Genomic DNA, 26,723 nt, shown 5'->3' with positions numbered 1-26,723 from the left:
CTCCAGGAACAGAACCTGCATTGCCCTGCACCCACAGACATACCAGGGAGAGGCTGTGGAGATTTCTCCTCCAGTGAGCTCTCAGCATCCATCAGCTCTCTCAGCCTCACAGGTCTCCCCTCGGTGCCTACAGGCAGTGTCCCCAGCCCTGTGTGCTTGGCAGAGGAGCTGCTCCTGGCCAGAGCTGTCTCTTGTCAGGGACTGCTGGGTTGCAGTGAGCTCCCTCCATCCCAGGAGCCCAGCCCAGCTCACAGCAGAGGAGCAGGCGAATACGTCACATACTCCATTCCCCAGAGTCTCCTGTGAGGTGTCCCTGGAGCTCCAAGTAACTAACTTGGAAAGACACTAAGTCTTTACTGCCTTTCCCTCCCTTGTCTGGGGAGAAATCCTTCTGTCCAGGAGAGTTGTTTCTCCTGACCAAACCAGAGCTGGGCAGAAGAATCACCTTTCCGTGTCTCCCCAAGAGACAGGACCCCCAGGCAGGGACAGGGAGGGGACTCTTTCCCCCTGTGAGAGTCACTCCAGACCCCTCAGCCTTGCTTTGCAGCTCTGTGGATGGGAGGGGGTGCAGCTCTGACCTATGACTTCCACAAACCCATTGCAGCTGGGATTTCTCTTGCCCCAGTTTCTGTGGCAAAAATATCACACCTTCTGCCATGGAGCTGCTTTTCCCAGCTCCCATGGGAATTACTGGGGGCAGAGACAAGTTTCCAAGATCCCCTTCTCCATGAGAGTGGACTTGATCTGATGGAAACTGTGTGTCACACCTATTCACCTGTACCCAAAACTGAAGACCAGGAATGACTCTTTGGGAGCCCATGCCAGAGGCTTCTGCTCCTCATGCACACCTGGGAGATTGTGAGACAAATCAAGACTGTAGTTTTCCTTGTTACAAATCTCTCCTCACTCCTGTCTTTTACTTCTGCAACACTGTTCCATACCCAGAGTCAGGAAATGTACAGCAGCAGCTCCATCAGCCATCTCCCATTCTCTCCTTCCTACGACTGAGCAGCATGGGGGGGGATGGGGAATGTGTTTTGGGGTCAGTTCATCAGACATTGTCTCGGCCACTTTTTCTTCCTCAGGGGGAGGACTCCTCACTCTCCCCTTGCTCCAGCATTAGGTCCCACCCATGGGAGACAGTCCTTGCTTTATCGGGGGGTGGTGCTGGCATTGGGCTTTTTAGGGTTAAGTACAAAGGCATTTTCTCCTCATCCCTTTTCCTGTGTGTGGCTGCTATTCCAAACATACCCACTTTATTTTTACCCATGCCAGTCCCTTCCCTGTCTGCAGATAACCAGGCTCAGGACCAACAGCTCATTCCCAGGAGCAAAACGAGTCAGCAGAAGAACAAGATAAAGCAAAATGGCCAGTATGAGACTAGACTGACCTAATTTCAGCACTTGCATTAAAGAGACCTTTCTCCTGCCAAGCACTTACTTGCATACCCCCTCAGCACCATACTACCTTCCTGGTACAGTGAGGGTTAAGAAAGGGCTGGAGAGGGAGGTGGAGGCACCCATGGTGTCTAGGGGGAGCATGTAGGGATGGGCTGGGGAGGAATGTGTGGGGCTTTGGATGGAAAAGGTGGGGATTTGAGAGAGTAATTGGGGCCTGGGTGGGGAGTGTTATAAAGAGTTCTGGGGGGTTTATAGTCTGCTAAAAGAGGCTAAGGGGGAAGGTGTAGGTAGTTAAGGCCTGGCGGTCGGAAGATGTCGTGCTGTACGGAAAGGTAGGACCCCCTCCAGGTAGCCAATAGCATTAAGCCTATGATGTAAGTGGGCGGAAGTGATGTCATAAATCTAAGCTATATAATGCTGTTGCAGTCACCATTAAACGCCATTTGCCATCCCCCACATTGGTGTCTGTGTGCTGATGACCAAGCGGCCTGGGGGTGGTCGCCGTGCCCTTCCTGAACCAGGTCGCGATTCTTCAAAAGGCAACACTGTACTGAGCACTGGTGAGGCTGCACCTCGAGTGCTGGGTCCAGTTCTGGGCTCAACACCATCAAAAGGACATTGAGGTTCTGGAGCGTGTCCAGAGAAGGGCAACCAGGCTGCGGATGGGGCTGGAGGGCAAATCATATGAGGAGCAGCTGAGGGAGCTGGGGGTGTTTAGCCTGGAGAAGAGGAGGCTGAGAGGAGACCTTATCACTGCCTACAACTACCTCAAAGGAGGGTGTAGAGAGGTGGGCGATGGTCTCTTCAGTGAGGTGACAGGTGATAGGATAAGGGGAAACAGCCTCATGTTGTGCCAGGGAAGGGTCAGATGAGATGTTAGGATGATATTTCTTACTGAAAGAGTTGTCAGGGCCTGGAACAGGCTGCCCAGGGAGGGGGTTGAGTCACCTTCCCTGGATGTGTCTAAAAAAAGCGCAGATGAAGTACTTAGGGGCATGGTTTAGCTTAGGACAGAAACAGTTGGACTTGATGATCTTAAAGGTCTTTTTTAACCTTGTGATTTTGAGATTCTTTTTAAAGTTTTCATAAACTACCAGATAACTGGGCTGGTCTTGAGTAAATTTGCACAGCACAACAAATTGGGAGGAGCTGTTGACTCTGCTGAGCGTGGAGAAGCCTTGCAGAGACCTGGACAGATCAGAGAGCTGGGCAGTCACCAACACCATGAAGCTTAACAAGGGCAAGCACCAGATCCTGCACCTGGGAAGGGGCAGCCCTGGCTGCACATACAGACTGGGGGGTCAGACACTGGAGGGATTTGGGGGTCTTGGTCGACAGCAAGTTGAACACAAGCCAGCAGTGTGCCCAGGCTGCCAGGAGGGCCAAGCGTGTCCTGGGGTGCATCAAGCATGGCATTGCCAGCAGGTCCAGGGAGGGGATTGTCCCGCTCTACACTGTGCTGGTGCAGCCTCACCTCAAGTGCTGGGTGCAGTTTTGGGCACCACAGGACAAGTGGGACATAAGAATATTGGAAAGTGTCCAGAGGAGACAATGAGGATGGTGAAGAGTCTGGAGGGGAATCCCATGGGGAGAGGCTGAAGTCCCTTGGTTTGTCCAGCCTGGAGAAAAGGAGGCTGAGGGGAGACCTCATTGCAGTCTGTGGCACCCTGAGGAGGGGGAGAGAAGGGGCAGGTGCTGATCTCTCTTTGGTGGCCAGCGATAGAACCTGAGGGATCAGCATGAAGCTGTGGCAGGGGAGGTTTAGGCTAGATATGAGGGAGAGGTTCTTTACATGGAGGGTGGTCAGGCCCTGGAACAGAGGGAGTTGTTACAGCCCTGAGCTTGAAAAAGTTCAGGAAGCATCTGGATGATGCGCTCAGTCCCATAATCTGATTGGCTGGCCCTGGGTGGAGCCAGGAGTTGGACTTGATGATCGTTATGGATCCCTTCCAACTCAGGAGAGTCTATGATTCTATGACCATGACTGAAAGCACCACTTAGCAGTGGATCTGCACAGCAGCACTTGTGGTTGCTCTCTAGATTTCTCTTCCCCTTGGACCATTCAGACACCTCCCAACCATCCAGCTGCTGCTCTGAGTTTCAGGGAGTTAAACCCTTGCCTTTCTGGCAGTTGTCTGGCTCATTCTGTCTTTAGCCAGCTCTTGAGTTGTGCTGATTTCACAGTCTCCTTCCTCACTAGAACATCTCTCACAGGGTTAAGCTTTCTGGCAGGTGAACCTCACTGGTGGCAGATTGCACTTGGCACAGAGTGAGGAGTGTTGAATTTAATGGTGAATCTTGTCAGGGTTCTTGTGTTGTTGGGAAAATAACTCCCTGTGTGCTGCCTGTGTGCAGCCAGTTCTCTAAGGAAAGCAGGGGAGCTGGTACAGAGGGGCTGTAATGCCCCACTGTGGAGTGCAGAGAGAGACCTGATGTAAGGACAAGGGATGCAAGTCCCAGTTGGCTGGTGAGAGTCATGGTGGGCTTGTGGAGATGTGCAGCAAGGTTGTCCCCACTGCCTCAAGGGACCCTTTTTCAGAGCAGTCCAGACCTCCTTAGGAGGCACCCTGGACCAATCTCAGTCAGAGGTTGTCACCTCTCCTCTACAGTGAAAATAATAACCTACACCCTGAAAAAGAAATCAATTTTACTCTGAGCTCCCTTTGAAACAGCTTCAATGGTCTGTACATCTCTTGAAGACTTGAAGATAATTACATGAAGAGACAGAGCTCGTTAGGGCTTGCTTTTGACTTTTAATGAGCCCTGGGGTGCATTTGGTGCTGAGTCCTTGAAGCTCAGGTACTGAGAGGAGATTACACAAAAAACTCCATGTCAAAAGCAGAAGCCAAAGTACCTGAAGTATTAATGAGTCCCATTGAGAGCCATTGCTGGCTGAGCCTCCCCAGGGACTCGTTAGCACAGGTAATTGGAGGCCATGTTGGCTGGTAGGCAAAGGCAATGTACAAGCAGCTGAGATGCTGAGCAAGCCCTGGGTTGGTTTGATGAAGCAGAAAGGCCAAACCCTGACCCCCAGCCCAGGGAAGACAGGTCCTGTCCCTCAGGCTTTGCTCAGGCTCTACCTGGGGCATTTTGCGGTGTGTGATGTTGAGAGCAGAACAACAGGATGAGAGTTTCTCCTCATTGTGGGTCCAAAGCCCAGCTAGAAATTCATCTGGCCTCCATTTAAATAAAATAACGATCAGGGAGACCCTCCATCCCCTATCAGATTCAGGAGGAAACATTGTGGAAAGATGATCCCCATCCTTTCTCACCACCCACCAAGTGCACCCAGGTCTCTGAGTTAAAGCAATCCCACAAATGGGTTTGTCTTTGCCTGTAGCAGGAATAACGTGGTCAGGTTTTGCCAACTGGATTTAACGCACACTACAGGAACTTTATCCCCCTCTAGAGTCTCTGGGAGTTTTGATTGGGCATGGCTTCACCTCTGGCCCTTCAGTTGACAACAGGGGTTGGTGTCTGAGCACCTCTCTCCTGGCCTCCACCCTCAGTAATACCCATGGGCACTGGGACCAGCAGCTCCCAGGCAGCCATGCCCCTTAACCTTTGCAGGGGGACAGACCCCCCTGCCTGTCCCTGCCTGGGGGTCCTGTCTCATGCAGAGACAAGGAAAGGTGATTGTCCTGCCCAGCTCTGGTTTGACCAGGAGAAAGGACTCTAATGGACACAAGGATTTCTTCCCAGCCAAGGGAGGGAAAGGTAGTGAGAACTTCAGTTTCTTTCCAAGTAGGCTCCCTGGAGCTCTAGGGAGGAGCCCAGAGGGAATGGAGGGTATGATGTCTTCACCTGCTCCTCTGCTGTGAGCTGGGCTGGGCTCCTGGGATGGACAGTGGGAGCTCAGAAATATTGCAGCACTGCAGAGAGACAGCTCTGGCCAGGAGCAGCTCCTCTGCCAAGCACACAGGGCTGGGGACACTGCCTGGAGGCACTCAGGGGAGACCTGTGAGGCTGAGAGAGCTGATGGATGCTGAGAGCTCACTGGAGGAGAAATCTCCACAGCCTCTGCCTGGTATGTCTGTGGGTGCAGGGCAATGCAGGTTCTGTTCCTGGAGGGATCTCCTAAAGCTGGGAGATGGGGCAGTGTGTGGGGTCTGTCAGGAGGACAGGTTCTCTCTAGGACCAGAAGGTGCTGCCGGGAAGGGATGCCCTTGTGCCCCATCAGAGGGACAGGGCAGGACAGCTGTCTTCTCCTGGGCATGGCTGAGGGGTGCCCAGGGCTGTCCTTGTGAGCAGGGTCCTTGTGACCCAGGGTCTGTGTGCTGGGGCAGGGACTCTGCTGCTGCCAGGGCCAGAACTCAGCCTGGCTTGTGGGCTTTCCGCAGTGATAGAGACAGCAGCTGTGGGTTGAAGGAGTGACCCAGGGAAGGGAAGCACAGGTTCCTTCTTCTGTAAGAAAATGCTGCCTGGGTCAGCTTTACTTCCAGCTCCAGCTGATTCTTGACACATTCCAAAGGGACTTTGAAAAAAATATCAAGGAAGCATTTTCCAGCAAGGCAGTGTCTGCTTTGACTGTTCCTCTCCTGTGGGCTGTGCTGTGGGAGATGAGAACTTATTTCTCTCCAAAGAATATGCAATGAAAACACAAATTTTATTAAGACTTTGGAGCTTTGCCTGAGCCCTGCACACACAGAGGTTCCCTGGGCAGTGCCCTGATGCCAGGAGGGGTCTGCAGAGCAGAGCTGAGCACAAGGCAGGTTGGATGAGGTCTGTGAGCACAGAGCAGGAGGTGACATGGGCAGAGAGGAGCAGCTGCAGGGACAGCTCCAGGCAGCAGAGACATTGTCAGGGAGGGAGAAGGAGCTGCTCCCAGCAATGCCATGGCAGTAGGGATTTGGTACCCCCATGACATCCCCTACAGTACAAACATTTTCCCACAGAAACACCCTGGTTTCTGCCACCCAGCACAGACTTAGCATCAGGAGTCTTCTTGACAGCCCAACCCCCAGTGAGGAGAAACACCTGAGTGCCTGTCTGTCCCTGAGCATCCAGCCTCTGCTGGAGCATTTCTTGCTCTTTCCCCTCCTGTCCTTGCTGCCTTTGCTTCACTGTTACCTGAGGCTCTGGGCACATCAATTGTTGGGGCACCGAGCTCACCCTCACATCATGACCCCCATCTGTAGGACTGAGGACTTCCGGGGGCTCCTGCTGGGCTGCAGGCTGCCTCCTAAAATAGCACCACTCTCCTAGGGAGCCTTGTGCCCCAGAGAGGAGCCCCATGCAGAAGGCCATGGCAATGCTGCTCATCACCACGCGTTTGGGAAGGTTCAATTAGCCCATCACACCACACTTATATTTACTTTTTGCTGCAAGGCAGGACTGAGTTATCAAGAGCCCACAGCTGACCCTCCTCCCAGCAGTGGAACTCTCAAGGCAGAACAAAAGAGTCCTCCCAAAAAGAAACCTGCCAAAAGTCCTCCTTCATACAGACAATCAGTCTGGGGGCATTCCCTAAGTGTTAGGAGAGGTTTTCCTCAAAGAAGAGTTCCCTAACTAATCACTGTCTTTCCTTCTCTGACAAGTCTCCACACTTGGTGGCAGCAGCAGATGTCCAACAGCAGCAGCTCCATCAGCCAGTTCCTCCTCCTGCCCTTTGCAGACACACGGGAGCTGCAGCTCCTGCACTTCTGCCTCTTCCTGGGCATCTACCTGGCTGCTCTCCTGGGCAATGGCCTCATCATCATCACCATAGCCTGTGACCACCACCTCCACACCCCCATGTACTTCTTCCTCCTCAACCTCTCTCTTACTGACCTTGGCTGCATCTCCACCACTGTTCCCAAATCCATGGCCAATTCCTTGTGGGACACCAGGGCCATTTCCTACACAGGATGTGTCACTCAGCTCTTCTTTTCATTTTTGCTCTCAACAGAGTTCTGTCTTCTGACTGTCATGGCCTATGACCGCTACGTTGCCATCTGCCACCCCCTGCACTACGGGACCCTCCTGGGCAGCAGAGCTTGTGTCCACATGGCAGCAGCTGCCTGGGCCAGTGGGTTTCTCCATGCTGTGCTGCACACAGCCAATACATTTTCACTGCCCCTCTGTAAGGGCAATGCCCTTGACCAGTTCTTCTGTGAAATCCCACAGATCCTCAAGCTCTGCTGCTCAGATGCCTACCTCAGGGAAACTGGACTCATTGTGGTCGGTGTCTGCTTATTTTTTGGCTGTTTTGTGTTCATCGTGGTGTCCTATGTGCAGATCTTCAGGGCTGTGCTGAGGATCCCCTCTGAGCAGGGACGGCACAAAGCCTTTTCCACCTGCCTCTCTCACCTGGCTGTGGTCTCCTTGTTCCTCAGCACTGCCACGTTCGACTACATGAAGCCCCCATCCATTTCCTCCCATTTTTTGGACCTGGTAGTGTCACTTCTTTACTGTGTGTTTCCACAAGCAGTGAACCCCCTCATCTACAGCATGAGGAACCAGGAGCTCAAGGATGCCATGTGGAAACTTGTGACTGGATGTTTCTAAACAGGAATAAACTGCCTGTCACTGGCCATGTAACACGTTAGGACCATTCTGATTTAGTAGGGATTTTAGTTGTTGGTTTCTATTTCATTACGTTCTGTCTAAGCTATAATAACATGGTCCTCATCCATCCCATTCCAAACTGACTATCTCCTGGTCTGGTGAGACCCAGACACTGTGTAATGATGAGCTGTGCTCAATCAACTGAGCCATGACAGAAAATACCCGTGAAGGAAAATTATCCTCCATTGTAATATTCCTTTGATCTGTTCATCATTAAATACCTAACTGAAATCCAATTATTTGTAGAAGTCTGGATTTTTTTTTAATAAAAGGACTTGAACAGATATGCTTTTTAAGGCTTTCTGTATTTTCATGAGCCCCATGGTATATTTGCTTCTGAGTCCACAGACCTCAGATACTAAGAGGACACTGAAGAAACCTCTCAAAATGCCAGTCAGACTCAATGCCCAAAGTAACTTGAAGCGTTCATGGTCCCTACTGGGAGCCATTACTGACAAAACCTCCCCATGAACATCTTACACCTTTCAAGTGGAGGCCATGAGGACAAACCCAGGCAAAGCACAGGCAGCTCTGATGCTGAGGACACCCTGGCTTGGTCTGATGAAGCAGAAATGCCAAGTGCTGAGCCCCAGCCCCTTGGCAGGGAGATCCTGACACCCACCTGTGTCTCAGGGCTCTTCCGTGGGATGTGGGGAGTGTGACCCCCATGGAAGGACAGGGGTATGATACATGGTGTCCTCCCCTGGCATGGGTGCAAGGAGGCAATGATGCTCCATGGCCACGAGGACAATGTGTCTCCTCTGAGGCCTCTGTGGCAGGGCCATTAGCCACAGCCAAAGGGACAAAGACCTCATTTTGATCAGGCCCTTTCAGCCTGTTCAGCACCCTTGGCCAGCTGCACCACAGCCCATCCTACAGTTCCCCACACCTGTGCCTGTGTCCCTGCAGGCACCTTATCCCCTTTCCCAACCATGTTCTCACCCCATGATGTCCCTGCCTGTGCTGCTGTCTCTCCGTCCTCACCAGCTGCTCCCACAGACACAAAGCCACCAGCTCATCCACACTTCCTCAACGTGACATTTTACACTACAGCACTGCCCTCAGAGTGACATTTCTTTATCCTCACGTCCACTCTGACCTTCAAAGCTGCAGTTTCATGTAGACTTCCTTTCTTATGTTCTCTCCCTGTAGCAGAAAGAGGGATGCCCTCAGGCTGCACTTCCCCAGGCTAAAGAAGCCCGGGTCTCTCAGTCTCTCCACACAAGACACCTCATTGTATCTGGTCAGACTTTCTGTGACCACATGAGGGTTTCTCCACATTCCACATCTGGGGAGCCCCACACTGGGACTGGCTGCTCCAGAGGTGGCCTCACTGGTGCTGAGTCCAGATGGACCAGAATGGCCCTTGTCTGTGCAGCCACGCTCCTCCCAGTGCAGCCCAATGTGCTCGTGGCCAGATCCCTGTTCAGCACCTCTGGCTGCTATGGCAGCCCCTGCAAGGCCCGAATTCTTCTCCTTGCAGCCGGTTCTCCATTTAGTCATGTCTGAGCTGCCTTGCTGAGCAGGTGTTGTGCTGGGGCCTTTTGCCATGGTATCTCCCCGGATGAGATACAAGCACCACACAGCTGGTCTCGATCTCCATGTGGTTGTGTATGTTGGGAGGGAGTGAGAAGCTGTAAGAAGCCGTGCAGACATAAAGGTGGGGGGGGGGGAATGAGGTGCTCCATGTGCCAGAGAGAGATCCCCTGCAGCCTGTAGGGAAGACCATGGTGAAGCAGGCTGTCCTGCTGCAGCCCATAGATAAGGACAGGACCAGAGACCATCTGTGGCCTATGAAGAGACCAACCCATGCCCAGCAGGTTTGGTGGGGGATTTGTGACCCTGTGGGGGACCAGGCTGGAGCAGCCTGAGTCGGAAGGTCAGCACCCCAAGGAAGGGAGCTGTGCTGAGGTATGTGGTGAGGAGATGATGCCCAAATAGAAAGGATTCAAGTTGGAGAAGTTCTTGGAGGACTGTGTGCCGTGGGTGGGATCCCACAGCGCAGCAGGGGAAGGAGGTGTGTATCACCCCCACCCCACCCCCCCCAGCTAAGAAGGAAAACAACTCAGGAGGAACTGACTGAAACCCCATTCCCTCAGTCCCTGCCCCTCCCTGCACCACTGTCGGGGGGATGATGGGAGAAAAATCCTGACTAAAGTGAAGTCTGCTAAGAAGGGAGGGGTGGGGGAAGGTGCTTTAAGACCTGGCCACTCTTCTCATTACCTGACTCTGGCATCACTGGGTGTGTAGTTGTAGTGTAATAAATTTGGGTTTTTTCATTTATTCTGTGTTGAGTCTGTTTTTCTCATGACGCTAATTCCAGGGTGATAGCTCTCTGTCCTTATCTCAAATCCTAACCCTCCCACTATCTATGTTCTCCCCTTTCTGGATGAAAAGGGGAGTGATAGGGGGATTTTGATGGGCATTTGGCCTCTAGCCAGGGCCAAACCACCGCAGTTCTCCACAGACCGTGGAGGGGCATAAAGTCCCTGTATTACACATGAAAAACCTGTTGGGGAAGACACTCTGGGATGTTCCTTCTTCAGACAAAGGCAAACCCATTCACGGGATTGCTTTTGCTCAGGGACCTGGGTGCACTTGGTGGGGGATGTGAAAAAATGGGGAAGTCCAGCATGTACACAAAGGGGTTTTAGTTCCAGGTAAGGATAGCCAGTAAATTTTTGGTGCATAACAAAATCTGTCCGTGAAAGATGTTCTACACAATAGATCAATGATGTTATGAATGTCCCCAGTACTCTGAAAATGTAAGATCTGGCCATGATGTAGATGGTGTGGAAACAGGGGTGGATAATGTACTGGTTCTGGCAGTCTGTCTTTGCTGCCAGGCAGCACTCTAATCGTCAGGTCAATAAGGAACCCTGTGTTAGCACTGGGTGTGAGTGTAACTGGCCAATATTATTCTACATTCATGGTGAATTTTGTCAGTAAACTGTCCTTATCCCGTCCTGTCATGGTGGGAAAGCATTGCCATTACAGACAAGTACTCGAGCTGTTCATCTGATGAAATTGTGCTTGCAAATTTTTTATTAATAAAAGGGGGGAAAAAAAAGAGGAAAATTATATTTCTGGGGAAGCAGATGTGAGGCAAAGAGAGCACAGCTCATCCTTACACGGAAGAGCAGGAGATACTGCATTAGGAATGGGATGAACGTTGACTGTCTTACTATAGTTTAGACAAACTTGAGCGAAACCAAAACCCAACAACTAAAACCCAGTTAAATATGAACTGATCATAACAGGAGTTACATTGTCAGTGCTATTCAGAAGACAAGCAGTTTATTGCTGCATAGAAACGTCCAGTCATCAGTTTCCACTCGGCATCCTTGAGCTCCTGGTTCCTCATGCTGTCGAAGAGGGGGTTCACTGCCGGCAGCTGGATTTAACTCAGTTCACCACAACCCTTTGGGCCTGGCTGCCCAGCCAGTTTCTAACCCAGCACAGAGTGTACCCATCGAATCCATGAGCGGGTAGTTTCTCCAGCGGGGGAAAGGCTTTGGGAGACAGTTTTGAAGGCTTCACTGAAATCTAGACAGACCACATCTACAACCTTCCCCTCATCCACTCAGCAGCTGGTCACCTTGTCATAGAAGGAGATTGGGTTGGTCCAGCAGGATCTGCCTCTCCTAAACCCATGTTGACTGGGCCTGATCACCTGAGTGTCCTGCATGTGCTGCATGATGGGACTCAGGTTGATTTGTTCTATCACATTCCCCAGCACCGAGGTCAGGCTGATAGGCCTGCAGTTCCCTGGGACCTCCCTCTGGCCACTCTTCAGGATGGGCATTGCAGCTGCTTGTGTTTTTTTTCTCCTCTATGTGATTCCCAGAGGCTCTGTGACCATCACCGATTCGCTCGGCCCTGGTCAGCAGCACCTATGGCCTTGAACTGACCGATGTTTACTCTTCAGGACCTGCAGAGAGCTCTAGCTGTTCCTTACACCAGACATTTTCTACAGCCCCAGTTCTCTCCCAGCACCCAGCTACACAAAACTGCGACAGTCACAAAATCCTTACCTCACAATCCACTTAACTCACAATCTAACTATCAAACTCCTTACCTCACAAACTATCTATCAGTCAATCTCCTTACCTCACAATCTGTTTATTAGTCAATCTCTTTACCTGACAGTCTATCTATGAATCAATCTCCTTACCTTAAAATCCGCTTTCCTCACAATCCCCTTACCTCATAATCTATGCATCAATCTCCTTACCTCACAGCCAATAAATCCATCAATCTATTTACCTTATATCTATCAGTCAATCCCGTTACCTCACAATCCCCTCACCTCACAATCCCCTTACCTCACAATCCCTTTACCTCACAATCGATTAGTTACTCTCCTTACCACACAATCTACCTCAGTCAATCCCCTTACCTCACAATCTATCTGTCAATCAATTCTGTGACTTCACAATCCCCTTAACTCACAATCATCATACCTCACAATCCCTTTACCTCACAATCCCCTTATCTCATAATCTATCAATCACATTACCTCACATCTATCTACCAGTCCATGTTCTTACCTCACAGTCAATCACCTTACCTCATAATCCCCTTATGTCACAATCTCTCTATCAATCCCCTTACCTCACAATCTGCTTATATGTCTATCGTCTTACCTCACATCTATCTATCAGCCTCACAATCTATGTATCTATCAGTCACAGAGTCACAGAATTGTAGGGGTTGGGGGGACCTCAAGAGATCATCGGGTCCAACCCCCCAGCCAAACTAGGTTCCCTAGGACAGGTCGCACAGGTCAGTGTCCAGAGGGGTCTTGAATATCTCCAGAGCGGGACACTTCACAACCCCCCTGGGCAGCCTGTCCCAGGGCTCCATAACCCTCACTGTGAAAAAGTCTTTCTGCATGTTGGTGTGGAACTTCCTGTGCTCCAGCTTGCAGCCATTGTCCCTTGTTCTGCCCACACAGACCATTGATAAGAGGCTGGCCATTTTCCCCTGTGTCCAACACTTCAGATACTTACAAACATTAATAGGACCACCTCTTAACCTTCTTTTCTCAAGGCTGAATAGTCCCAGCTCACTCAGCCTTTCCTCGTAGTGGAGATGCTTCAGGCCCTTCATCATCTTTGTAGCCCTTCTCTGGACTCTCTCCAGGAGATCCCTGGCTTTTTTGTCCTGGGGAGCCTAGAACTGGACACAATACTCCAGGTGGGGCCTGACCAGGGCAGAGTAGAGGGGGAGGATCACCTCCTTTGACCTGCTGGCCACTGTCCTCTTGATGCCCCCCAGGATCCCATTGGCTCTCTTAGACACCAGGGCACACTGCTGGCTCATGGCCAAACTGTCACCCACCAGCACCCCCAGGTCCTTCTCCACAGAGCTCCTCTCCAACAGGTCATCCCCCAGCCTGTACTGATTCCAGTGGTTATTCCTCCCCAGGTGATGATGTCAGGCACTGTTAGGAACGATCCCTTTGTAGGGACAAACATGAGTCCCAAGGGTACTGGGGCTGCTACTGGGCTACCTGGCATGGTTTCAGGACAGGAACATATTTCTGCCCTCAGTCCTCTTGTTTGGGAGCTACTGCTGGAGATTTATCAGTTTGAAATATGGACACTGTTAGCACATGAAAGTGACATAGACATCGTTAGGACCATTCCCTTGCCAAGGAAAGTCCTGAGCTCAAAGGTTATTTGGGCTGCTATTGGCTTCCTTGGGAGGTTTCAGGCCAGGAACATCGTTCAGCACTTAAACCTGTTGTTTTGGAGCATTATCTGGGCATTTAGCATTTTCTAATGTGGACACAGGTAGAGCCTGAAAAGGACATGAGGAGCTTTTAGGATCATTCCCTTGGCCTCGGAGGAGACACATTGTCCTCATAGCAAAGTGGTGGAGTCACCATCCCTGGTATTATTTAAAAGGTGTGTAGATGTTGTGCTTGAGGACATGGCCGAGAGGTGGACTTGGCAGGGTTAGGCAGTGCTTGGAAACAATGATCGGAAGGGTCTCTTCCAACATAAGCGATTCCATGATTCCATGGCACACTGCCAGGAAACTCCTGTTCTGTCTTGGTGGGAAAGTATTGTCATTGCTGACAAGGAGTCGAGTGGTTCAGCTGATGAAAATGTGCTTGTAAAATTTTTATAAATGTCAGTAGACAATGAAAGAAAGAAAAATTCATGCACATTTCCAGGCAAATCTAATGGAAATAGAGCCCAGCTCGTCATTGCAAAGTGTATGGGTCATGTAAGACATGGAGATACTTAATTAGGAGTAAGATGAACTTCACCCATCTTATTATAGCTTAGACAAAGAAGAAACACAAAATGCAAAAAACTAAAAATACCTATATAGGTCCTAACGTGAGTTCCGTGGCCAGCGATATGCAGAAGAAGGTGAACAGTTTGTTGCTGCTTAGAAACACCCAGTCATCAGTTTCCATAGGACATCCTTGAGCTCCTGGTTCCTCATGCTGTAGATGAGTGGGTTCACTGATGGTGGAACCACTGAGTAAAGAAATGCCAATACCAGGTCCACAATAAGGGAGGAGATGGAGGGGGGCTTCAGGTTGGCAAACACAGCAGTGCTGATGAACAGGGAGACAACGGCCAGGTGAGGGAGGCAGGTGGAAAAGGCTTTGTGCCGTCCCTGCTCTGAGGGGATCCTCAGCACAGCCCTGAAGATCTGCACATAGGATACCAAAATGAACACAAAACACCCAAAACCTAAACAGACACTGACCACAATGAGTCCAATTTCCCTGAGGTAGGCATCTGAGCAGGAGAGCTTGAGGATCTGGGGGATTTCACAGAAGAACTGGTCAACAGCGTTGCCATGGCAGAGGGGCAGTGAAAATGTGTTGGCTGTGTGCAGCACAGCATTGAGAAACCCACTGGCCCAGGCAGCTGCTGCCATGTGGACACAAGCTCTGCTGCCCAGGAGGGTCCCATAGTGCAGGGGGTGGCAGATGGCAACGTAGCGGTCATAGGCCATGACAGTGAGAAGAAAGTACTCTGTTGAGAACAAAAATAAAAGGAAAAAGAGTTGAGCCACACATCCTGTGTAGGAAATGGCCCTGGTGTCCCACCAGGAATTGGCCAGGGATTTGGGAACAGTGATGGAGATGTAGGCAATGTCAGTAACAGAGAGGTTGAGGAGGAAGAAGTACATGGGGGTGTGGAGGTGGTGGTCACAAACTATGGTGATGATGATGAGGCCATTGCCCAGGAGAGCAGCCAGGTAGATGCCCAGGAAGAGGCAGAAGTGCAGGAGCTGCAGCTCCCGTGTGTCTGCAAAGGGCAGGAGGAGGAACTGGCTGATGGAGCTGCTGCTGTTGGACATCTGCTGCCATCAACTGTGGAGACCTGTGAAAGGAGGAAAAGGCAGCAAGAAGTTAAGGAGCTCCTCTTTGACAAAAACCTCTAGCAAGTCTTAGGGAACATCCTCAGATTGACTCTGTATTCAGGAAGATTTTGTCAGGTCCCTTTTGGGACCTCTGCTTTGTGCTGGCTTGAGTGTGCCACTGCTGGGAGGAGGGTTGGCTGTGGGCTCTGGAGAACTCAGTCCTGCCTGGCAGCAGTCAGTAAATAGAAGGATGGTGTGATCTCAGAATAAATCACCTGTGGATAGAAATGAGCTTTTCAGCACAGTCACGCCAATCTGACCCGAGGGCAGAGCAGAGCTTTGGAGCTTTGGTTTTCTCCTGCCTGTACCTGAGGAGTGTTTCCCCTGTCAGAACTCCCTGACATTGCTGCTGCAGTGCCAGTGAAACCTTCCCCTGAGTGCAGAGTGGGGAGAGCTGCTCTGTCCATCAGCCCTGCTCTCAGCTGCCCTGTGCTGGACGCTCTGTGATCACACCCTGCTGTTGCCTGCAGAAGAAACTGGACCCCACAGAGAGCTGAGGAATCCAGTCTCACATGGCAGAGCTCCAAAGCCCTCCTACGGTCTCATCCTACCCAAGGAGGATCTCTGCTCCCTGCTCCCAGCCAGGGACACACAGGGCTCAGTGCAGCTGCCCACACACAGGTGATGAGTGGCATTGCCACGGCCTCTGTGCCGAGATGTCTCCTGCATGGGGCTCCTCTCTGGGGCACAGGAGTCCCTGGGAGAGCGGTGCCATTGTGGGAGGCAGCTGCAGCCCAGCAGGAGTCCCAGGAAATCCTCAGTCCTACAGATGGGGGTACTGAAGTGAGGGTCAGCTCAGTGCCAGCCCCACCAATGGACATGCCCAGAGCCCCAGGAAAATGTTGGTCAAAGGCAGCAAGAACAGGAGAGGAAACAGCGAGAAATGCTCCAGCCAAGGCTGGAAGGACAGGGACAGACAGACAGGAACTCAGGGGTTTCTCCTCACTGGGGGATGGGCTGCTGACAAGAAGACTCAGCCTGAAACACTGGAACTCTGAGTGCAAAGTCTGAGGTGGGTGGCAGAATTCAGGGGGTCACTGAGGGAAAGTGTCAGCACTGTGGAGGATGTGAAGGAGGTACCAAATCTCCACTGCTAGGGCATTTCTGGGAGCAGCTCCTTCTCCCTCCCTGACAATGTCTCTGCTGCCTGGAGCTGTCCCTTCAGCTATTTCTCTTTGCACATGTCGCCTCCCACTCTGTGCTCACAGACCTCATCCAACATGCCCTGTGCTCAGCTCTGCTCTGCAGACCCCTCCTGGCATCAGGGCACTGCCCCAGGGAACATCTGTGTGTGCAGGGCTCAGCCCAGGCTCCAAAATCTTCATGAGAATCAAGTTTTCACTGCATATTCTCAAGGGGAGAAATAAGTTCTCATCTACCACACTCAGCACAGCCCACAGGAGAGGAAAAGTCAAAGCAAAGACTCTGCCTTTGGAGAAATATTCTCTTTGCAATTTCTCAAGGATCAGCTCTGGCTGGGAGCAAAACTGACCCAGGCAGCATTTTCTTACAGCAGAAGGACCTTACGTTGCCCTTCCCTGGGTCACTGCTTCAACCCAGAGGTGCTGTCTATGTCCCTGTGGAAAACCCAGCAGGCAGGCTGAGTGCTGACCCTGGCAGCAGCAGAGTCCCTGCCCCAGCACACAGACCCCAGGGTCACAAAGACCCTGCTCGCAAGGACAGCCCTGGGCACTCCTCAACCATGCCCAGGAGAAGACAGCTGTCCTGCCCTGTCCCTCTCATGGGGCACAAGGGCATCCCTTCCAGGCAGCACTTTCTGGTCCTAGAGAGAACCTGTCCTCCTGACAGACCCCACACACTGCCCCATGTCCCAGCTTTAGGAGATGCCTCCAGGAACAGAACCTGCATTGCTCTGCACCCACAGACATACCAGGCAGAGGCTGTGGAGATTTCTCCTCCAGTGAGCTCTCAGCATCCATCAGCTCTCTCAGCCTCACAGGTCTCCCCTCGGTGCCTCCAGGCAGTGTCCCCAGCCCTGTGTGCTTGGCAGAGGAGCTGCTCCTGGCCAGAGCTGTCTCTCTGCAGTGCTGCCGGGTTGCCATGAGCTCCCTCCATCCCAGGAGCCTGGCCCAGCTCAGCAGGAGAAGACCAGTTCTTGTAGGCTCCCTCCTGGTGTCTCAGACCTCATGGGGATCGTTCTGTGGTCTCATCTCTGACAATCTCAGGATCTCCCTGCCCAGGGGCTGGGGGTCAGCACTTGGCATTTCTGCTTCATCAGACCAAGCCAGGGTGTCCTCAGCATCAGAGCTGCCTGTGCTTTGCCTGGGTTTGTCCTCATGGCCTCCAGTTGTCTGCTCTAACGAGCCCATGGGGAGGCTTTGTCAGGAATGGCTCCCAGTGGGGCCTGTTAGTGCTTCAAGGTACTTTGGGAATTACTCCTGATTTGAACTTCTTGAGAGGTTTCTTCACTCTCATCTTGGTATCTTGAGGTTTCTGGACTCAGAAGAAAAGACACCATGGGGCTCATTAACATCCTGAAAGCCCTTACAAGCATAGCTCTTCAACTCATTTTCATTAAAGAGCTCAAAATTCCTACAACTACTTGGATTTTAGTTGGGTCTGTAGCTTTCAAAGGAGTTTCCCATGAAGGACCTTTCTCCAGTCACAGGTATTTTCTGCCATGGCTCAGTCAATAGAAAAAGTGGCAGCAGCATTCTGGGATGGACATGGGTCTGCTAAGGAGATCTGGACAGGCAGGAAAAGCAGTCCCTTGAGATCCAACCCTGCATGGAGAACCTTGCTCTTCCCCAAGCCCAGCAGGTCCCTCACTGCCCTCCTGAGACTGCCAACTCTTTTCCTCACATCATCTGTGCTCACAGGCACAGACAGATTTCTCTGACAACAAACAGCAGTTCAACATGATCCAGTTTAATACCCATGAAATCTCTCTCCTCAGCTGCTGCTACGGCCAAGCAGCGTGTGCAGGGGGTCAGCTTTCAGAGGAGATTCTCTCCCAGGTCAGTTTTATTCAGATACATAGAAAGGTCAGTTATTGTTGCAGTCTGGCGTAGCTGGGTGCTGGGAGAGGATGGGGGCTGCAGAGATGGCTCCTGCAAGAAGCAGCTGGAAGTTCTCTGCAGGCCCTGCAGAGCAAACATTGGTTGATTCAGGGGCAGAGTCACTGCTGACCAAGGCCAAGCCCATCAGTGATGGTCACAGCGCCTCTGGGAATCACATTGAGGAAAACATGAACGCAAGCAGCTGCCTTTTTCCACTAGAGAAGGGAGTGAGAAGATGGAATGAGCTGTGCAGACACCAAGGGTGGAAAGAGGGGGGAGGATGCCCAATGTGCCAGAGTGAAAGGTGCCCCTGCAGCCTGGGGAGAAACCCATGGTGGAGCGGGTGTCCCACCGCAGCCCAGGGAAAAAGCCCAGACCCCACCTGCAGCCCGTGGAGAGGCCCCACGCTGGATGGAGCAGGGGGAGACAGGCAGTAGATGCTGTGACCCACGTTGGAGCCAGCCCCTGCCAGCACTGGCAGCCCATGGAGAGAGATAGAGACACAGAGATGAGCGAGGGAGAGACTTGTGCCAGAGCAGTTTTGCTGGGGGGAGGCTGGTGACCCCGTGGAGGACTGGGACTGAGAGACACTGTGACTGGTGACTGCACCCATAGCAGTGACCCACGCTGGGGCAGCTGGGGAAGAGCTGAAGCCCTGTGGGAAAGGACTCACGTTGGAGAAGGTCGTGGAGGACTGTCTGCCCTGGGTGGGACCCCACGGTGCAGCAGGGGAAGGGGGTGAGGAAGGAATGACCCCCCTGGCCAAGAAGGAAACCAACTTGCAAGGGACTGACCGAAGCCCCATCTCCCAGTCCCTGCCCCTCCCGTGCCACAATGGGGGGGAAGAAGGGAGCAAAATCCTGACTACACTGAAGTCTGCAAGAAGGGAGGGGTGGGGGGAAGGTGCTTTAAGATCTGGTCCCGTTGTTTTAAGATCTGGTCACGCTTCTCATTATCCAACTCTGGTGTCACTGGGTGTGCAGTGCAGTGTAATAAACTGGAGAGTTTTCTGCCCTTCCCTCTGTTGAGTCTGTTTTGCCCAGGTCGTTCATTACAGGATGATCTCTCCCTGTCCTTATCTTGACTCCTAAGCCTCTTGATATCTATTTTCTCCCCTGTCCAAATAAAAAGGGGAGGGATAGACCGACTTTGGTGGGTGTCTGGCCTCCAGCCAGGGCTAAACCACCACACCCACACAAGCCATATGCCTCTCTCAGCATCAAAGCTAATCCAGCACCAATGAAACCACAACGTCATACACAAGTAAGGGGCACACTCCTGGCCTGTCCACCACTCAGGCAAAGGTGATCTCACAGCATCTACCACTGACATGTCCCCATTCCTGGCTTGTCAGGTATTTTGGCACCACTGACATCACAAGGACATTCCTAAGATATCTGTCAGTTCCTGGCCAATCATACGTCCAGCTACCAGTAGCCTCAGAAGGACCTATCCTGTCCATAAGCCTGGTCCTAGACTCAGGCTAGAGACATTTCCTCAGAACCCACACAGCCTATTGGTCTTCTCCCAGCCTATCAACTATTCAGGGAGTAATGATACTCTCTACACAAGTTTGGGGCTTTGTCTGGCCTATCAGCTCCATGGGAACCTCTGACATCACAACACAGACCATCTGCCTTCTCTTGTCCTGTCAACTGTTCTGGAATCAGTGACCTCACAACAACCTCCACTGTCCACAGCCTGCTCCAGATCTGTCAGTATGACCTCACAAGCACGTGTTCCCCTACTGTCCAAGGACACATTGTTGAGATACTCAGTTCCCAGTGACCTCACAACCATCTACCAAACCCATGAGGCTGCTCTCCACATGCTCGAAGTACTCCATCCTCAGACCTCTCAGGGCTCCTTCTGCAGCCTGTTTAAGTGGGGGACCCAGATGGCTTTGTGTTTCTTTTCACCTTCATTAAATTTGTCGGTAGATAGGGCCTGGCAGTCAGAAGATTTCGGGCTGTACGGAAAGGTAGGACCCCCCCCTCTCTCCTTAGGTAACCAACAGTAGGTAGCCGGTGAGGTAAGCGGACGGAAGTGACATCAGACCCCTGGGGTATAAAGCCCCGCACCCCGCCGTCCACCACATTGGTGTCTGTGAGCTGATGGACCGTGCTGCCAGAGTGTGGCGCCGGTGCCGTTCCTGAACCGGGTCGCCACGCCGTGAACGGCGACATCTGGTGGCGTAAACCCGGGAGACTCGCCTGCGTCAGGTGAATGGCGGCCGGAGTGGCAGGACCAGCCCGGTGGAGGGGACGCCCTTGGACCCGCAAGGAGGATGGAAGCCCTTGTGAAGGTCATATTGGGATTGCGTACACAGTGGGGTATTGAGTGTGAGGTTAAAGATTTTACTCTCGCCATTGCGAGACTTTTGAAAATCGGGGTCATTGACCAGCCGGTTGATATTCTTAACCCTGAGGTGTGGGGGAAGTGTACTAAAGCTTTGGCCGAGGAAACTATGTCCTCAGGTAGTGGGAAAAATCTGAAATCGTGGGGGAGGGTCGTGCAGGCACTCTGGAAAGCGATACAAGAGCAGGACACTTGGAGGGTGGCAAAAGAATGTTTGTTGGTCACCCCAAAATTGGGCATCGGGGCGGCCACACAAACTTTGCAGCCCCCAGATGGTGATAAGCCTGCCGAGCCCAAAGATCGAGAGGGCGATATGCCGCCTCCATACCCGAACCCTAATCCACTTACGGAGGGTCAGATCGGGCAAAACCTTTTACAGAGGGGCAGGAGCGAGCGAAATCTTTCTGGGAAGGGCTAGCTGAGGAGGCCAGGGCTGCTGCTAAGAAATCAGAATCTCAGGAAGCTGCTCGGAGCCACCTCCCTATATGCCCAAAGATGGCGCCGAGAGCGGAGAAGAAGGGCGGGGCAAAAATCCTTTTGGTGGGAACAGGGAGGAAATTCCAGAGCTGGCTGACGTGAAAGGGAAGGGTGGTAGAGATAGAGAAGGAAGGGACAGGAACATGAGCGACAGGCGGAGAGCCAATCAGAACCCACCGAGGAGGAGGGGCAGGTAGAGTGGGAGGGAACAAGGACCCACCCACAAAGCTGGTGGGTGGGGTCGGAGCCCAACAAAAAGGAGTGGAAAACCGGAAGTGGCCAGTCAGTCGAGTTCCGGCTCCGAGTCGAATACCAGCCAAGGCGAGCGGCTCACAATTGATCAAATTAAAAGCCGAATTCTCTCCATCAAAAGCAAAAAGGACCAGATCATCGGGCGCCTTTGTAACCCGTGCACCCTGGTGGCTGAGGAGGACAACAAGTCAGCAAACACCCTGTCCGCACCTGGAGGTTCCACGCTGGCAGAATCCAAACGATGGCGAGACAAACCCCCGTGGCAAAGGGCCACAATGTCTCTGGGTGGTTTTACTTTTAGGGTTTGTCGTCCCGTCTACTGGTTTGTACGAAGATCGACCGTGGGAATGGGTGTTAGGAAGATGGGAGGATCAGAAAATACTCCAGAAAATCGCCACCTCAGGCCCTCCTCGCTTTAAAGTGCATCTCTGTAGCTCAGTCCCAGTGGACCCTTGTCTGTGGGATGCAAGGTACTATGTATGTCCCAGCTTTAATCCAGGCAGACCTCAGTGCAACTCCCCTAGTCAATACTATTGTCCTACTTGGGGATGCGAGACCATAGCCTCTGACTGGACACCATCAGCAGGACCAGACAGGTACCTCAGAATTCAACTCGGACCTTACAATTGCGTTAGGTACAGAAAACTAATAGTGGAGAGATCTTGGAGGGCTCCGAGTGTAAAAAGACCTAAGGAGGGAGAGTTACGTAGATATTTTATGCTAAATGTAACAAACGAGAATGACTGGGGATGGACTACTGGCAAAACCTGGGGCTTTAGGTACTGGGAAGGTGGCATTAATAGGGGGGGACTAATTTTTATTAGAAGACAGGAGCTGAGAACCACCTCAGCAATCGGTCCCAATGTCGGGATCAAAAGCAATAACCAACAAGGAAAAGACAACTTGCCAGTTCCTACTTCGGCCCCAACCAGTCCCCTACCAGCTAAACAAAAGGTTCCTTTAGGCAATTCGATCCCAGACTCTCACCTTTCGGCTGGCAAATCATTCTTAGGTGTGTTAGATGCTACTTTCCGATCACTGAATCAATCCAACCCCAATCTTACTAAGGCATGTTGGCTGTGTTATGATGCGTATCCCCCTTACTATGAGGGTATTGCCCTCAACACTCCTTTTAGCTACTCATGGAAAGATAACCCAACTCAGTGCAGGTGGGATACACCACGGAGAGGAATCACTTTGGACCAGGTTAAAGGCCAAGGCATATGTTTTGGCAATGCCACCTTAGCGAGCTGGAACAGCGCGGTCTGTGCAAAAACCGTTGCGATCGATAGAACCCATAAATGGGCAGTTCCATCCGCATCTGGGATGTGGATCTGTCATCAGACAGGTCTGACCCCCTGTGTGTCCATTAAGCGTTTTAACTCATCAACTGACTTGTGTGTACAAGTTTTGGTTATTCCCAGGGTCCTATGTCATTTGGATGAAGAAATGAGCTATTACTGGGGAGAAACAGACAACAGGATCCAAAAGAGAGAAATACTGACAGCACTGACAGTAGCAACACTGCTCGGCCTGGGAATAGCTGGCACAGCTACAGGAGCGACCGCTATGCTGAACCATCACCAAGACCTGGCTCGACTACAAACTGCCATTGACGAGGATCTGCAAAGACTCGAGGAATCTATGACCCATCTAGAACAATCTGTCTCTTCACTCTCAGAGGTTGTCTTGCAGAACAGACGGAGATTAGACCTCCTGTTCATGCAACAAGGAGCCCTTTGTGCCGCCTTGAAAGAGGAATGCTGCTTTTATGCTGACCACACTGGATTAGTCAGGGATTCGATGGCTCAACTGAGAGAAAGGTTAGCTCAGAGAAAAAGGGAAAGAGAGGCCCAAGGAGGATGGCTGGAATCATGGTTTAGTTACTCGCCATGGCTAACCACCTTAATATCTACCTTGTTGGGACCAGTTGTAATGATCATAATAGCACTGATTTTCGGACCCTGTACACTGAACAAGCTCACAGCATTCGTCAGGAGTCGTCTAGAGAGGGTTAACATTCTCTTTGTAGAAAACAGACAAATGCTTTAAGAATGTAGCCACTGAGCACTACCCCTACTGTTCTGTAGTTGTCCCTAGTATACCCTACTGTCTAAGCTACCTCTGACTTATCAGTCACTCAATGTGCCTTATGCTACTAACATTATAAGCTATCACTATTATAAGCTATCAATATTATAACATCACTATTATATATTATTACTAACATATTATCACTATTATCATCACTATTATATATTATCACTATTATATATTGTCACTACTGTAGTCCAACACTGTTATAAGCTGTCACCTTTTTATATATCAGTATTGTGTGTCACTCTTGCACTTTGCACTGTGAGTAGTTTTAGTGAGCACAGGGAGGGGAGAAATGTCGGTAGATAGGGCCTGTCGGTCGGAAGATTTCAGGCTGTACGGAAAGGTAGGACCCCCCCCCATCCTCAGGTAACCAATAGTAGGTAGCCAGCGATGTATGCAGATGGAAGTGGCATCGTAGCCCTAGGCTATAAAACACTGTGCCCCTCGCTAATAAACGCCATTTGCCGTCCACCACGTTGGTGTCTGTGAGCTGATGGACCGTGCTGCCAGAGTGTGGCGCCGGTGCCGTTCCTGAGCCAGGTCGCCGCGCCTAACAAAGGCAACAGGTGGGTACTGGCCTCTTCTCCCTAAAAGCTAGTGACAGGACAAGAGGAAGTGGTCTCAAGTTAATCCAGGGGAGGTTCAGGTTGGGTATTAGGAAAAACGTCTTCACCAAAAAAGAGTGGTGAAGCCCTTGAAGAGGCTGCCCAGGTAGGTGGGGGAATCGAGGTACCTGGGGCTGTTCAACAAACAGGTAGATGTGGAGTTTTGGGAGATGGTTTACTGGTTGTGTTGGGGCAGGTCTGACAAGGGGACTTGATGATATCTTGAAGGTCTTTTCCAACCTTAATGATCCTCTGATTCTACAAACTCCTCATGCTGTTGTCTGGTGACAGACACCACCATCAGAGGAAACTACCTGAAACAGGCATTAACAGCTGACCAAATGGAGATTCACTCCAGGGCAACCTGAGAAACTATTCCATTCTGGCCAACACGAACCTCTGGAAGGTCACAAGGAGAAATGGCCAGTCCTGCTGAAGAAGGAAGAAGAACCTCATTCCTCAAGGCAGGCCTTCACCTGGCTGGCTGAGCAGTAACACCTCGGAGAAGGACCATACACACCAGTGGTGCACACTCATCATGAACAAGGCTACCAGCATACTCATCTGCACCTCAAAAGCATGGCCACCCAGCTCATCTGGAGATGGATGAAGTGTGGTGTCAGAGGTGGTGACGTTTTACTCAACGTTGGGAAGCAGCACGAGAAGGAAAGAATGGAACCAAGAGAAACCTTTGTAGTTGAGGCTGGATCTGAGGAAGAGCCCTGAGCTGTGTGGGTGGGACAGGACAGCCCTTCCCAGGGGCTGGGGGCAGGGTTACCCAGTGTCAGAGCCACCTTGACATTGCCTTTGCCTACCTGTCATCACGGCCTCCTGTCTGCCACTCTAACCAGCCCCAGTGTTGCTCTGTCAGTGATGGCCCTCAGGGTACCCATTACTGCTCCAAGAGACGTTGGAGTCTGCATGACTGTAATTCCTGCTGAAGTTTCATCAGCTTCCCCTCAGGGTTTGAAGTGCATGGACTCAGCCTCAAACCCACCAGAGGGGTCATTAACATGCCTTGGGCTGATCCTCTGCTGCTGAGCTGCTCCAGGCTCCTGGGATGGAAGGAGCTCTTGGCAGCAGGCTGCTCTGCAGACAGCTCTGCCAAGGAGCAGCTCTTCTGCAAAGAGCAGCAGGGAGAAGGTCACCCCCAGGGTACCTCAGGGAGATGAGCAAGGCAGAATAAGACCTTAAAGGCTGTCAGGACTGGGAGGATGACTGAGAGCTCAACAGAAGAGGAAGCTTTGCAGCCTCTGACACAGTAAGGCTCAGGGTGCAGGGCAGTGCAGGTGTGAGTCCTGGAGGCATCTCCTAAAGCTGGCACAGCCCAAGGGATCTGTAAGGAGGGGGCTGTTTTTAGGCAATTTCTGAATAGTTGTGAAGCCACAGTGTGTAGCTGGAGGTACCAAGGGCTGTTGCTTCAGAGGAGGGTCCCTGCACCCCAGGGGCTGTTTGCTGGGGCAGGGGGTCTGCTGCCATCCAGGGTCAGCAGTCAGTCTGCCCAGGGAGCTCCCCATGGGGCTGTAGGGAGAAGCTGTGGGTGGAAGGAGTAACTCCCTCCTAGGCCAGACCAGGGTCCTTCTGCTATCGATAGGGGTGCTGTGTGTGTCCAGGCTGGTCACAGCTCCAGATGTCCAAATGCCTCCCCTGGGACATTTCACAGGCACTATCAAGGTAGGGGCTACTTGGGACAAAGGTGCTTTCTGGGGTCAGTGCTTCTCCTTTCAGATTGAATGGTAGATGGAGCTGCCAGATCTGCACAGGAGATGATGAGCATTACAGTGAGAGATGAGCAGGTTTTTCAAAGAACCCAAGAGTCACATCACCCACCTCAGCCTACAGACAGCATCATCATCACCTCTGTGGTCTCTTCAGGGTTTATTTGAACTCTCCAACAGAGAGGTGCCCCTGGGCAGTGTGTGGTGCTCAGAAGGTGTCTGCAGGGCAGACCTGAGCACTCAGAAGGTGGGATGGGGTCTGTCAGCAAGCACAGGGAGGAGGTGTGGGGAAGAAGAAACACTTCCTGGCAAACAGAGCTCCAAACAGCAGAGCCATGGTCAAGGAGTGAGAGGAAACTCCTAACAGGACTCAGACAGGATTCATTCAGGCAGTTGTCTTTTGGTCCTGCACTGTGGATGTCTGCTGGGCAATAAGCTGGCTGTCCAATTAAGACATCTCATCTTCAAGAGACCTGCCTTTCTGCTTTTTCCATCCCACTGGGATTTAATGCTGCCCCCCTTTAAAGGCATCACCCTCCTGTAGTGCCTAAAAGAGTGCTGAGCCACGTCTTGTGGGTTCCCAGTCTCCTCTCAGGTTCCCTTGCTTTTTTCTGAGAGGGGCTGTTTCCCGCCCTCTCCATCACAACTCCACCTCTGTGCTGGAAAAAGCGTTCATAGATGTATCCTTTGAAACAGAATTCCCCTGCTTCCATCAGGGTAAAGTTACATTTTCTTTAAAGAGTGATTTTATGTGCACAGTCATCAACGAGGAAGAAAAAGGGAAAGCACAGGGCAGGTGGGAATGGGACTGATGGGCATCGCAACTCTCCTGTCTCTGCATTGAGCCCCAGC

The 26,723-nt window shown here is 51.7% G+C and overlaps 2 protein-coding genes across 2 annotated transcripts in view; one reads left to right on the top strand and one right to left on the bottom strand.

Moving 5' to 3' along the window:
- The window catches only part of LOC311203103 (scavenger receptor cysteine-rich type 1 protein M130-like), a gene marked incomplete at both ends in the record, with an annotated part of 255,816 nt that overhangs the window by 133,216 nt on the left and 95,877 nt on the right, over positions 1-26,723 (top strand). The window lies entirely within an intron of this gene.
- On the bottom strand, positions 14,352-15,278 carry LOC311203025 (olfactory receptor 14A16-like; the record flags this gene model as incomplete). Its single annotated transcript, XM_084277663.1, has 1 exon — positions 14,352-15,278. The coding sequence occupies one exon, from the start codon at positions 15,276-15,278 to the stop codon at positions 14,352-14,354; it is 927 nt and encodes a 308-aa protein (XP_084133789.1).

This window comes from Gallinula chloropus (genome assembly GCF_964237585.1).
Source record: "Gallinula chloropus genome assembly, chromosome: 35".
In the NCBI taxonomy this organism is placed as follows: Eukaryota; Metazoa; Chordata; class Aves; order Gruiformes; family Rallidae; genus Gallinula; species Gallinula chloropus.
This window is presented reverse-complemented; position numbering and strand designations above follow the sequence as displayed.